The following is a 13,260-nucleotide window of genomic DNA, read 5'->3' as shown; positions in this document are numbered from 1 at the left end:
AATGGGATATAGTAAAGGCTACCCTGTTGAATGCCTACAATCTTACTAATGAGGGTTACCGTTCTAAATTACTGAAAGCCACTCACAGTTACTTGTGTGTCTCGATAATTATATTACCAGGCGGTGGATATGTTTAACATTCCAAAGACATATAATACATAAGAAGTTGGTCTTGAAAGAACAACTACTAACTTGCTGCACGCCCGAAATTAGAGTGTTTCTTAAGTCATGCGCTTCCAATTACAGATCTGGCTAAAAAATCTGATACATATGAAGAAGCTCGGAAATATGAAACTTCTTGGAAAGAATCGCTCCACGCATCTAAACCTGCTGGCCAAAAGCAGATTCAAAACCCTTCTACAAATATGCATATAATAGCATAATGGAAACGTGCCATGCACCGCGACATGCAATCACTGGAAAAGTTCTTGTTGCCAATGTGTGTAAAGTAGAAAAAGGTGATGAACCTTTAAACGGCGAGACAGACACTAAAGGTATAGCTTAGCTTCAGACCCTGATATGGTACAACATGTCTCAACTTGAGGTGAGGCCCAACTATATGTGTTGTTGTTTTTGTGTTAGGTAATAGTATTCAATATACTGACACATACAAGTAAGGTTATTTTTTTCACAGGAATTACCTCGCAGGAATACGTTTTGTTGGACATTTTTACACCTTCGTTTGCATTATTTCAAAATTAGAAAAATCATTTATGCTGGTAATAGAGCCAATAACCAATGTGTTCCGAAAAAATCATTTGCTTTATACGCTCCACTCCATCAATTAGTTTACATCTGTACAGTATACTGGCCCCTTTTGTTATGCAAAGGCTGGTAGTATTTTCAAATTGTAATTAATTCTAAGTAGCGCATTTACAACAGAGACAGGACACTATTCACCTCTTGCCCTCGTGTGTATTATTACCCCAATAAATGCTTGACCATGAAAAGTATATTATTGTCTGTTTCATGTATTGACACCACACAACTACTTCGTTCTACCAGTACGAGATACTGTGACGTTGTTTTGTTATGTAAACATCCGTTCATTGTCCGTGTATCATATTGTCATCGCTATGACTTTAGTTTCTGGCTTGGTTAGAAGAACTCAGTGTGTCATGCATCGCGACATGCAATCACTTGAAAAGTTTATTGTTGCTAATGTGTGTAAGGTAGGAAAAGGGGATGAACCTTTTAACGGCGAGACAGGCACTAAAGGTGTAGTAACAAAATCTTCGGATATGGTGCAACATGACTCAACTGGTGGTATGCCCAACTATATGTGTTGCTGTTTTGTGTTAGGCGAGTTATAAGTTATTCTTTTCACTGGAATTACCTCGCAGGAATATGTTTTTTTGTATATTTTTACACCTTCGTTTGCATTAATTCATTCCATTCTTTAAAAATACGCTGATATATGATGATCCAAATGATGAAAATGCTTTGAAAGCCTTTCTAGGAATGACTGCTGACACCCCTGTGACAAACATGGTTTAGTTGCATTCAGCATAATTCAAAATTAGACAAAAAAACATTTACGCTGGTGATAGAGCCAATACCCTCATAAAAATGTATTCAAATGTATTTTTTCAGCATTGTAATCCAACGTACTACCACATATTTTAATTATAGTAGAAGTATATTAAATTAAAAATATATATATTAAGTAAAAAACTACTAACAAGTTTCTCTACCATAACATATTTTATTTACACTGGAGTATAAATAATTTTACCTGAATCGTCAGACTAGACAAAAGATGCAATGCTTAAAAGTTTGAATACAAATACACATTCTAAAAAGACAGGGCACTATTCATCTCTTGCCCTCGTGTGTATTATTACCCCAATAAATAAAAGTATATTATTTTCTGTTTCATGTATTGACACCACACAACTACTTCGTTCTACAACTACGAAATATTGTGATGTTGTTTTCTTCTATAGACGTCCGTTCTCTGTTTGTGTATCTGATAGTCATCTCTATGACTTTGGTTTCTGGCCCAGTGTGTCATGCATCACGACATGCAATCACTGGATAAGTTCTTGTTGCTAATGTGTGTAAGGTAGAAAAAGGTGATGAACCTTTGAACGGCGAGGTGGGCACTGAATGTGTAGTCACAGAAGCTTCAAACCATGATATTTTTGTGTTAGGTGATAGTACTCAACATATTGACTCATACAAATGAGGTTATTTTTTTTCACAGGAATTACCTCGCAGGAATATATTTTGTTGGATATTTTTACACCTTCATTCACATTACTCCGGTCCAATCTTTCAAAATATTCCAAGATAGTATGATCTAAATGATGAAAATGCTTTGAAAACTTTTCTAGGAATGACTGCTGACACCCCCTGTGACAAACATGATTTGGTTGCACTCAACAAAATTCAAAATTAGAAAAAAATTATTTATGCTGGTAATAGAACTGCCTGGTTTCCATGTGTCATGGGTTATGATCAAGATTCAGGCTTTCAGGGACAGCTTCGATAACTCTGTCAGGTCCGTCTCTGCAAAGGGTGGGAACATAGATGTCACTGATTCGTTTGTCTACCTCGGCAGCGTGATCAGCAGCTCTGCCAGCTGTGAGGCTGAGGTCGCAAGACGTATTGGCCTTGCACAGGGTGCTATGAGATCGTTGGACAAAGGTGTGTGGCGTTTGCGATATCTGAGTAGAGGTGTAAAGGTCCGAGTCTTCAATTCCCTTGCTAAGGGGCTGGGACAAAAACTAAACACCTTTGTGACAACCTCCATGCGGTGAATCCTTGGGTACCGCTGGCAAGACCGTGTGTTCAACGCCTCTGCCAGCCAAATTCGGTCTTCACGGAATCCCGGCCGGTGTACTCTTGAGCATCGGGTATGAGGCAGATGAGCGGGTTTCTTGGCGAGGTATGGGACATAGGCTGTGCCCAGGCTTGGAAACTTACTCAGAGGAGGCCGAAGGAGTAGGCGCAAAGAGTGGACGTAGCAAGGTGCCACCCTGGCATGTGCCCCCATGAATGAAATAAATGTATAGAAGCGGTTAGTTTGACCCTGAAAAGTATATTATTGTCTGTTTCATGTATTCACACCACACTACTACGTTGTTCTACAACTACGACTGATGCACTCCATCACGTTTGTCCGTGCCTTTACCATGGTGGAATATATACAACTGCTAATAAGCATATATTTACAAGATGTCATAAATTTTGTTTTACGAGCAAACATTCAACAAACATGTGTATTTTCGTCAGGAAAGAATAACTTTCAAAATGCCACTAGACTAGACTAGTTTGTACTTGTTTTATAGCCTCACTAAAATGGTTGATTAATGAACCACTAGACATTATTTTATAGGCCAATTTGTAGAAGTGTTCTATCTTGCCTTTTTGTGTACGTTGGACTACTGTGGTTTCAAGTATTTTAATGTGTCTAATGGCGTCTGTCAGGGGAGTTCCCTCAGTTATTTGCTAATAGTAGAGTAGCCGAATGATAAGCTTCACTTAGCGAGTAAGCCTTCCAGATGGTGTTCCAATAAATCATTTGTTTATACGCTCCGCTCCATAAATTAGTTTACATCTGTACAGTATACTGGCCCCTTTTGTTATGCAAATACTGGTAGTCTTTTCAAATTGTAATTAATTCTAAGTAGCACATTTACAACATAGACTGGACACTAACCACCTTTTGCCATTTTGTTTATTATTCCCCAATGAATGCAGTTAGGTTGACCCTCAAAAGCATATTATTGTCTGTTTCATGTATTAACACCACACTAAAAATTGACACTACTACTTTGTTCTACAACTACGAGATACTATGACGTTGTTTTGTTCCGTCTGTGCATCAGATTGTCATCTGGCTTGATTCCAAGAACCCAGTGTGTCATGCATCGCGACATGCAATCACTGGAAATGTTCTTGTTGCCAATGTGTGTATGATAGAAAAAGGTGATGAACCTTTAAACAGCGAGACAGGCACTAAAGGTGTAGTCACAAAAGCATCGGACCCTGATATAGTGCAACATGTCAACTGGAGGTGATGCCCAACTATATGTGTTATTGTTTTGTGTTAGGTGATAGTATTCAACATACTGACTCATACAAATAAGGTTATTCTTTTCACAGAAATTACCTCGCAGGAATACGTTTTGTTGGATATTCTCACACATCGTTTGCATTACTTCCTTCAAATTTTTGGAAATATTCCAAGATATGATGATCTAAATGATGAAAATATTTTTCTAGGAATGACTGCTGACGCCCCTGTGACAAGCATGGTTTGATTGCGCTCAATATAATTCAAAATTAGAAAAAATCATTTATGCTGGTAATAGACCCAATATCCAATGTGTTTCAATTAATCATCTGTTTTATGCGCTCCACTCCATAAATTAGTTTACTGGCCCCTCTTGTTATGCAAATGCCGGTAGTCTTAAATACCAATACAAATCCTAAAAATATTCAAGTGATGATGCAGCACTGAGCAACAGACATTAACTGAGCGAGCAAGTTTTGGAATCAGCTACGACAACACTAAAGGTTAGAATTCGTTCTTGTAATTGTAGTATCACGAACAAGCATTCAAAAGACATGTGTATTTTCGTCATGAAAGAAGAACTTTAAAATGACATTAGACTTCAGTTTGTACTTGATTAATATACGCAATATAAGTGTTTGATTTGTAAACCACATGACATTATTTAATAGGCTAATTTGTAGACGTGTTCTATTTTTTATTTTTATTTTTTTGTGTATGTTGAACTAGTGTGGTTTCAAAAAGTTTTAATGTGTCCAATGGCGTCTGTCAGGGAAGTTCCCTAAGTTATTTGCTAATTGTAGATGTAATGTCTTAAGACGTCCGTATAACATATCAAGTCCAGGCTTTATATACATGAACAATTACATAATAGTAAGGACACCTGGCCATTCATATTGAGATCACTACATCTCTCCCTAACTTTATTAAATTACATAATTAACTGGATATTCGTGACCACATTTATAACAAGAGCGTTGCGTCGTTGGTACTTGGTCCGGAGATCTACAGGCTTTCTGAGGACGTTTTCTAGTAGGGCGTGCTGTCGTCCGGTTGGTAGTGGAGTTTCGTCGTTGACAGCAAAATGTCTTTACGGAATCAGGATTACCATATTCTAAACCATGTGCTTAACGCTCTGAGACTTCTAGTGTCTCAGCCAAGGTGATTATCTTGTCAAGAAACACTTCATCTTGCAAAACACGACGGAGAACCTTCTTATTCTAACCACCTTGTATGATTTGGTGTTTAATTTCGGCGTCTTTGGCTACTGCGTCTTCAGTACCAGTTATTTATCAGTTTCCGTAAACGAGTTACAAACTGGCCAATGCTTTCAATGTCGTATTGAGTGGCATGCCGAAACTGATAAATTTCAAATTCAGTGTTAATTTTTGGAAGAAAGTAGTATTCTAATGCTTTAATCAGTTTATTGTAAGCGTTGTCATATTCAGGTTCAACAGGCATGGTTAGCGTATCGCAAATCTCGAACAAGTCGTCGCCACCCCGGTTCAAAAGCATAGCTCTTTTCTGCTCTGGGTCAGTAATCTTCCAGGCTACACAGCTGTTTTCAAAGCGTGATAACCAACATTTTCAATGTGGTGCTAATGTACTGGTGTCTCCATGGACGTTAAACGGAGATAACTAGGAAAACATGAAACCTGCTTGTGCTGCCATAATACAAAACAGTCCAACGAGATACGAGTGAAAACTTGCAAACGAGCTTGTACAACCTGATGTCTTCTACTGAGAAATAGTAGTTGCTGTTGGGCTCACAATTCTCGTCACCAATGTAATGTCTTGAGACGTCCGTATAGCAAGAGATGAGACACGACACACACTGAAGGCTGAGCATACTGACACGTGTTTATTTAAGTCCAGGCTTTATATACATGAACAATTGTTACATAATAGTAAGGACACCTGGGCATTCATATTGAGATCACTACAGTAGAGTAGCCGAGTGATAAGCTTCACTTAGCGAGTGTGCCTTCTAGCTGGTGTTCCAATAAATCATTTTTTTTTATATGCTACACTCCATAAATTAGTTGACATCTGTACGTAGACTGTCGACCGTAGGTCGTATCTAATTATTATGTTATTATTAATAAAGGTTATGTATAAACGTAATAGGCGTGAATAAATTGCGAACGGCGGGACAGGAAGCATGAGTGCACGACCGACTGTCCGGATCCGGTGCTGCAATTCGCTGGTAAGATTTCTTACCAGATATGGGTTCTTCCATATGCAAATGATATTCTCGCAGATGTCTATCATTTTATTGTGGCCAATCGTGAGAAGGGTCAGGGGTTGCAGGCTACTAGGATCGCCCACGACTTACGCGAAGTTTGTTTTGAATGTACTCTACGCGATCGCGACACTTTTCACAGGAGTTTTTGATATCATGACACAAACAAATCCTGACGCATTATGCATGAATGCATTATAAAAGTTCTGGCACGTTTAAACTACCATGATATTTCTTGTAAAGAATACCAGCGAGACAATATTGCAAACTACACAGAGAGGAGAGATGTATTCGTCAGCGTGCCATGTTGACATTCGTCTTGTCAAAAAGAACTCGTTTCGAAACCAGGGATCCCCCACTTTCAGTTGCCAATCTGTTAGGGAAAAATTACCGCGACTTTTACAATAACTCTCACTTAGTTTTTTGAAATTTCTTCCTGAACTCATCCATGTTTTTATGCAGAGTGAACGTGAACAACCAGCGCATTCAGGGGGGTCAATTAGAATAAATTTGCATACATTATGTTGATATATTTATTTCAGACGTCAGCATCAACTAGAAACCTGCAGACTGGGATAGTCTCTCGGGACTAAAGTCCCTCGCGTGAAATGTTTCGCATTTCCCATCAAACGCCCTCGGCGTTCAAATGTCTAGAAAACACAATTACATTGGGCCCGAGAACTGTCGACAGTCTAATCTGTACAGTGTACTGGCCTATCTTGTTATGCAAATGATAGTAGTCTTTGCGAATTGTAATTTTTTCTAAGTAGCTCATTTACAACAGAGACAGGACACTAGTCACCTCTTGCCCTCGTGTGTATTATTACCCCAATAAATCCGGTTAGTTTGACCCTTAAAAGTATATTATTGTCTGTTTTATGTATTAACACCACACTACTACTACGAGATACTGTAACGTTGTTTTGTTCTGCAGACATCCGTCTTCTGTCTGTGTATCAGATAGTCATCGCAATGACTTTAGTTTCGGACTTGGTTCCAAGAATCCAGTGTGTCATGCATCGCAACATGCAATCACTGAAAAAGTTCTTGTTGCCACTACTACTTTGTTCTACAACTACAAGATACTATGACGTTGTTTTGTTGCGTAGACATTCGTCATCTGTGCATCAGATTGTCATCTGGCGTGATTCCAAGAACCCAGTGTGTCATGCATCACGACATGCAATCACTGGAAATGTTCTTGTTGCCAATGTGTGTAGGGTAGAAAAAGGTGATGAACCTCTAAACGGCGAGCCAGGCACTGAAGGGTTAGTCACAAAAGCTTCGAACCCTGATATTGTGCAACATGTTTGAACGGGAGTTGAGGCCCAACTATATGTGTTGTTGTTTTGTATTAGGTGATAGTATTCAATCAATCTGATTAAAATCTGATGTAGTGTACGGGCTTTAATTATTTTGGCTATAAACTTATTTTAATTTTATTTTTTATTACTTTTGTTATTAATGCCTTTTTATTTTACTTTGATTTTGATTTTTTTTAATTCCGCCCTACATACATCTGATCCGACGCCTACGTAAGTCCCGTTCAAATCTCGCGTAAGTAACAGCCAATCACAGGCCCCCTTTTATAGAGGCTGTCGGTTGCTTACTTTTCAGTGTAGCGATACTCTACGGGCAATCTTTCTGTACATTATATTTTGCCCACTTGAATAAACCATTAATAGAAAATTGCTAGTATATTTTTATTTACAAAAGAAATTCCACAGCATTTTCCAATTTTTGTCATTACATTGAATATTTTGTTCACTTCCAACAAATGTGTACACTTCCTGATACATCTTCGCCAGCCAAGGTTCGTTTATTCAGTCATCGCTTCAATTTTACATCAAACACTGAGCATAATTATCTAGAATGGAAGCAAAAAAATAAGTAAATCGTAATGATTAGAACACTGTAAACAGCTATAGTAAACAATGCAAATTTTAAATTGTATAACGGTCACCGGCCCACGGCATCGACGCAGAAAATTGGAGCAATAAAATATTTCCTGATCAATTGCGATGTGTTCCAAATAAAAAATATTTTATTCCAGTCCAAATCAGCTCAATTACTTTGATAAAGAGTTATTGTATAATGTACAAAATGTTGATACATTTTGATGAATATTTACAGCTACGGCTTCAATACCGTAGACGGTTTTGACCCGATCGTCAACAAAACATCACCCGTCTCCAGGGCAAGCGACTGGAAAAAGACACCGGTGTTCGGTCGAACCGGTGGAAACAAAATCGTCACTCCCAGAATAACTACGCAAAGTAACGATCTAAACTCGAACCATTCGAGCCACAATATAAACATAAAAAAATGACTTTCGTTGCATTTGACAATGATAAACTTACCGAAAAGCCATGTTCTTCTCGGTCCTAACGTCGGTATAATCCGCCATTTTATGTTTGAGTGTGTTTGCCACCTGACTCTGCCCAGTGACGTCATCATGTGCGCTATAGAAGAAGGTCTGTGATTCGTTGACTAAAATCGTCGACAGTGGGTCTCGTTGAAATCTCGTTACATAGGCATCGGCTCAGATGTATGTAGGGCGGAATTTTAAAAAAATCACAAAATCAAAATCAAAGTAAAATAATAAAATAAAAAGGCATTAATAACAAAAGTAATAAAACATAAAATTAAAATAAGTTTATAGCCAAAATAATTAAAGCCCGTACACTACATCAGATTTTAATCAGATTGGTATTCAATATACTGACTCATACAAATTACCTCACAGGAATATGCTTTGTTGGATATTTTTACACCTTCGTTTGCATTACTTCGTTCCAAGTTTTTAAAATATTCCAAGATCTGATGATCTAAATGATGGAAATGTTTTGAAAACTTTTCTAGAAATGACTGCTGACACACCTGTGACAAACATGGTTTGGGTGCACTCAACATAATTAAAAATTAAAAATAAGCATTTATGCTGGTAATAAGTGATAGAACTAATATAACGTCAACAAAATATAATCAAATGCTTTTTTTTCTGCACTTTAATTTCAAGTTTTACTATATTGTAAATTATTGTAATTTATTAAATAAAATGAAATACAATTGGTAGTAGAGTGCACGCAAGGTCAATCTAAATAACGAAGCTGCGGATCTTAAAAGACTAAACGCAAATTCTATGAGAAAATATCTGCGTGTTATGATTATAATTGGTAGAATTACAATTTAATATATTAATATGCTCTTATATCCTCTTATAAGGTATATGCCAAAGCATATTTAGAAACCCGAAAATATAATGTGTTGGTTAAATACATTAAATAATACGACGTTCAAAGTTAGCCGTTAACACATCTTTTGTCATCAAAACTCGAAAAAGAAGAAATTGTTGTGGCAATGAGACAAATATTTTGATGTCATCAATCTTAATCATATTACACAATGATTAAAAAAAACTTCGTGGATCTGTTACAATTATACCTATGAAATTTGAATTATTTTATTATGAATTTTGTTCTGCTTAAGTCGAACTGCGGTGATTGGCTCAACAAAAGTGACATCTTGCAAGAAATTAAACATCGTCGATCCGGACCGGTAATAGAAAAACTTGTTTTAGCACCTTCTGTTTGACTATCTGTTTCTGTAACGATGTTTGAACATTGATTTTCCTACAATCCAATGCACGCGTCTAATGGAAATCACGGGCGCTACTTGCACTAATTACCGCTGGTGACTCCTACGATACATTTCAATCACCTAATTAAAGTAATGTCTCAGTTTGTACTCGTTGGTTTGTACAGTCAAAGTCGTCCTCTTTGTTTATTTGAGAACATATATCTCTCGCTTGTGGCGCAACGACTACCGCTTTTTAATACCTATACTCAAAATTGGTAAATTGATGGCTATACACATACAAGGGATATAGGTTACAGTCAAATTGAACACTTCTCATCCGCCAACCAATAACACGTAATTGTGATATAATTTGTTGGCAAAAGCAAATGCTGTTGAATTGCAACGACTCCCCACTAAATAGAACCCTTGCATGAAAACAATACTCGTCAAATTGTTTATATCTATATACAGTCATGGAGCACCATAAATGAACTATACTTTAAATTGGTTTTCAAATTAGCGGAGATCAAATAAAAATTTAAATCAGTTGAGTCATTGCGAGTGAAAACATAACACATTGTTGAGGTGTATGTCTTCTGTCTGCTATTTCTTGTATATTTATCGACAGATACTATGTATTCAACACGCTCATTTTGGGGTCTTATCATGTTAGTGGTTACATCAAAAGGTCAACAGCATCCTGGTCACCCTGCTGATGGCACGTGCATGGATTGTTCTGATACCATGCTAGACTATGGAGCCTGGCATACTGTATGCACTGAAAACGTTGCGTGCCCAGATGGTATTGCAGATATTGAGAATGACATAGATGGGAAAACAGCCATGTTCAGTGGAACATTTTATTTAGGGAATGCAGCATTCGCACCAGGAACACGACATTATGAGCTTATTTCAATACCCGAGTCTCAAATTGATTCCTATGAAGCAGGGAATAAAGTATGATACATTGTATTCGTTATTCTGAATTTAGTAGTAGTTAATGATATATCACTTACACATGTTTGATAATGATGGTTTTACGATATTAGGTTTTCTAAGGCACTTTCTGCTGCCACATGCGTATTAAATACCCGAATATAAGGTTGGTACCTGATATAAACATGAACAAAAAAACTTCTTAAAATCTACGTTGCAAGAATTATCTGTACTCATGATAATTTCAGAAATGGAGTATTATACTAGTCGTAAATTTCTGATAGTAAGAACAATTACCTGATAGATACTCAGGTATAAAAAACAATATAACGTTATTAGATTATATGTTCTGTCCTACAGGAAACTGTGAGGGTACCAACTGTCAATTGTGACCGATGTAAGCTTTTTATTGGGGATGTATGGAGTAAACTAGTTTGTAAGATGGTGGTGAGTGACAGTTGATTATAGTCGTGGGGACATATCAGTACATAAACGCTAAAAGAAACAAGCCTCAATCCAATCATTAAGACACTTAGTTTTTTAGAGAGCGAAGAGGGGAAATGGTGTTTTGAAAATCATCAATACGCGCGTCTGTTGATACTCCCGCTGTACTGTCTTTTCTCCAGTATCCTCGTAATAATCTCATATTATTATATATATGATTTGAAACAAACACTGCTATTTTCTAGGCAGATTTAGTTAATCGTATATAAATGCGCCGCTAGATATGTTGGCAACAAGCTTATGTTACACTATATATATATAGTGGATGAGCATAATATTGTATATAAACAATTTAGAAACAGTGCAATTGTGTAGAAATATACTGTTTAGAAAATAACTACAATTAATTTTCATAATATTATTTTCGAGTTTTCATTTGGCTATATGCGGTTTGGATATACCTGTGCGAATAATGTCTGCATGAATGTATTCAAAAACTATAGAACGTTTTAAATTTGATAATGTAGTTGGCTTGTTCAATAACCTTCCTCCGGCAACGTCCATGTTTTCTGTATAAGAACACGATTTCAGTAGTCATAAGCAAATGCAAAAAATGTTTTGAGACACGTGTGATAACAAATAATTAGTTCAGACCAAAAAATAATCACAAGTTTGTCAAATATAAGGACATTATTTATGATATCTATATGGTTGCAATCAGTGATGTGTTTGAACATTTCTTTGTCTAATTTTGTCAATAAATGTTTTTGTTTCATATAGGAATGTCCACAACCCATCGCCAAATACATCGAGTTTAAATCAAAAGTCACCGGAAACGTTACTATTAAAGATAGAAAGTGCTTAATCAGCAGCGATGATGAGTATTTTATGGCAACGTGCAACTGGTCCTCTGAAGATCCGAATTTCGTCAATGATGTTATTCAAGCAAGTAGAAATATAGAAAAATGAAAATGTGTTATGTAATTGTGTGTTATGTATACGTTTACGCATATATGTCAGATGAAATTTCTAACAACGTAGAACGCATAACTAAGTATTAGTTTACCACATTTAAATAACCTTATTTAAGTCACATGCGATATCTCTAGAACTTTTGCTCATGCTAATATTCTCAACGGAAAAACTTGGTTAGTGGTTTAGTTTAACTTTATATTGATAATTTTAAAATAAATAGACATTATGACATTACAGTTTGGCTATAGTATTTGTTATTTCCTACATTTATGGATAAATGTGTGGCTGTGGGAATTCGGTTCGAATAAATCGCCACGTTTAATAAATCTCCACAGAACATACAGCAGACTCAAGTGATCGAGTTCAAAAGAAAGTCCTAATGACTTCTTTATTCATGGGTAGAACGCTGAACATTTCAACCAGTAATTACAGCAGTAGTACAAACTTCAGTATTAAACTGTGGGTGCCCTTGATGAGGGGCAAATAGGTGAATAACTTGAAAAACTATGAACTAAATTCAAATGTGGACTCCATTGAAGACCGCCATATCCATCGAGAGTAGGAATCATGGGTAACACTTGGATAATAATTAGCATGTTTGAGGTCAATTCCATTACTCATAGGGGTAACTCTTAATATAAGAAAACATGTAAACAATCTAACAGTGAAATATGAATAAATATGAAATATGAATAAACTAGCATAATCTAAACTGTTTATGAAGATAACACTAGATAAATAAATCTATCTAAATGTAGAAATGTATTGATACATATTCTTATGCATTTAACTAGCTAACAAACACACATGTTGACCTGTGCCCCGACAAAATGCCTGTGTTGATGAGTTGCAATCTTACCTTTGTAGTGGTGTAAAATATTCGTGTAAATACAATTGCAGTGATATGAGGTGAATTCAAGTGAAGCAGCGCACGATCACTATGAATTTTCGTATGAAGTACAGTGGAGTGAATTGTCAATGTCAAAAATATACTGGTATGCAATATCTATGTGATGAGCGTTGTGCAATCCCAAAATATACAGGCATAGAGATATTCTGTGAT

General features: G+C 36.5%; 1 protein-coding gene and 1 long non-coding RNA gene across 2 annotated transcripts; one reads left to right on the top strand and one right to left on the bottom strand.

Annotated features, from left to right (window-relative positions):
- The first annotated feature begins 4,449 nt into the window (after positions 1–4,449).
- On the top strand, positions 4,450–12,431 carry LOC146734014 (uncharacterized). The gene is made up of 4 exons (XM_085490495.1): positions 4,450–4,524; positions 10,471–10,799; positions 11,139–11,225; positions 12,003–12,431. The coding sequence occupies exons 2-4, from the start codon at positions 10,476–10,478 to the stop codon at positions 12,189–12,191; spliced, it is 600 nt and encodes a 199-aa protein (XP_085346621.1). The 5' UTR covers positions 4,450–4,524; positions 10,471–10,475; the 3' UTR covers positions 12,192–12,431.
- Positions 7,953–8,965, bottom strand: LOC146734015 (uncharacterized). Its single transcript, XR_014926573.1, has 2 exons — positions 8,624–8,965; positions 7,953–8,130 (listed from the first exon to the last, which is right to left on the bottom strand). It is a non-coding gene; the product is annotated as an uncharacterized LOC146734015 (long non-coding RNA).
- Positions 12,432–13,260: the final 829 nt, after the last annotated feature.

The sequence above is a fragment of the Saccoglossus kowalevskii genome, chromosome 15 (assembly GCF_978046115.1).
Source record: "Saccoglossus kowalevskii chromosome 15, keSacKowa6.1, whole genome shotgun sequence".
Lineage (NCBI taxonomy): Eukaryota > Metazoa > Hemichordata > Enteropneusta > Harrimaniidae > Saccoglossus > Saccoglossus kowalevskii.
The sequence above is the reverse complement of the archived record's forward strand: the minus strand, read 5'-3'. Positions and strand labels throughout refer to the sequence as shown.

What these genes read in the sequence shown, in the direction of transcription:
- LOC146734014 (XM_085490495.1), top strand. Translation starts at nt 10,476, where the DNA reads ATGTATTCAACACGCTCATTTTGGGGTCTTATCATGTTAGTGGTTACA. An exon ending in CCTATGAAGCAGGGAATAAA is followed by an intron (nt 10,800 to 11,138) that starts GTATGATACATT and finishes TCTGTCCTACAG; the next exon opens with GAAACTGTGAGGGTACCAAC. An exon ending in AACTAGTTTGTAAGATGGTG is followed by an intron (nt 11,226 to 12,002) that starts GTGAGTGACAGT and finishes TGTTTCATATAG; the next exon opens with GAATGTCCACAACCCATCGC.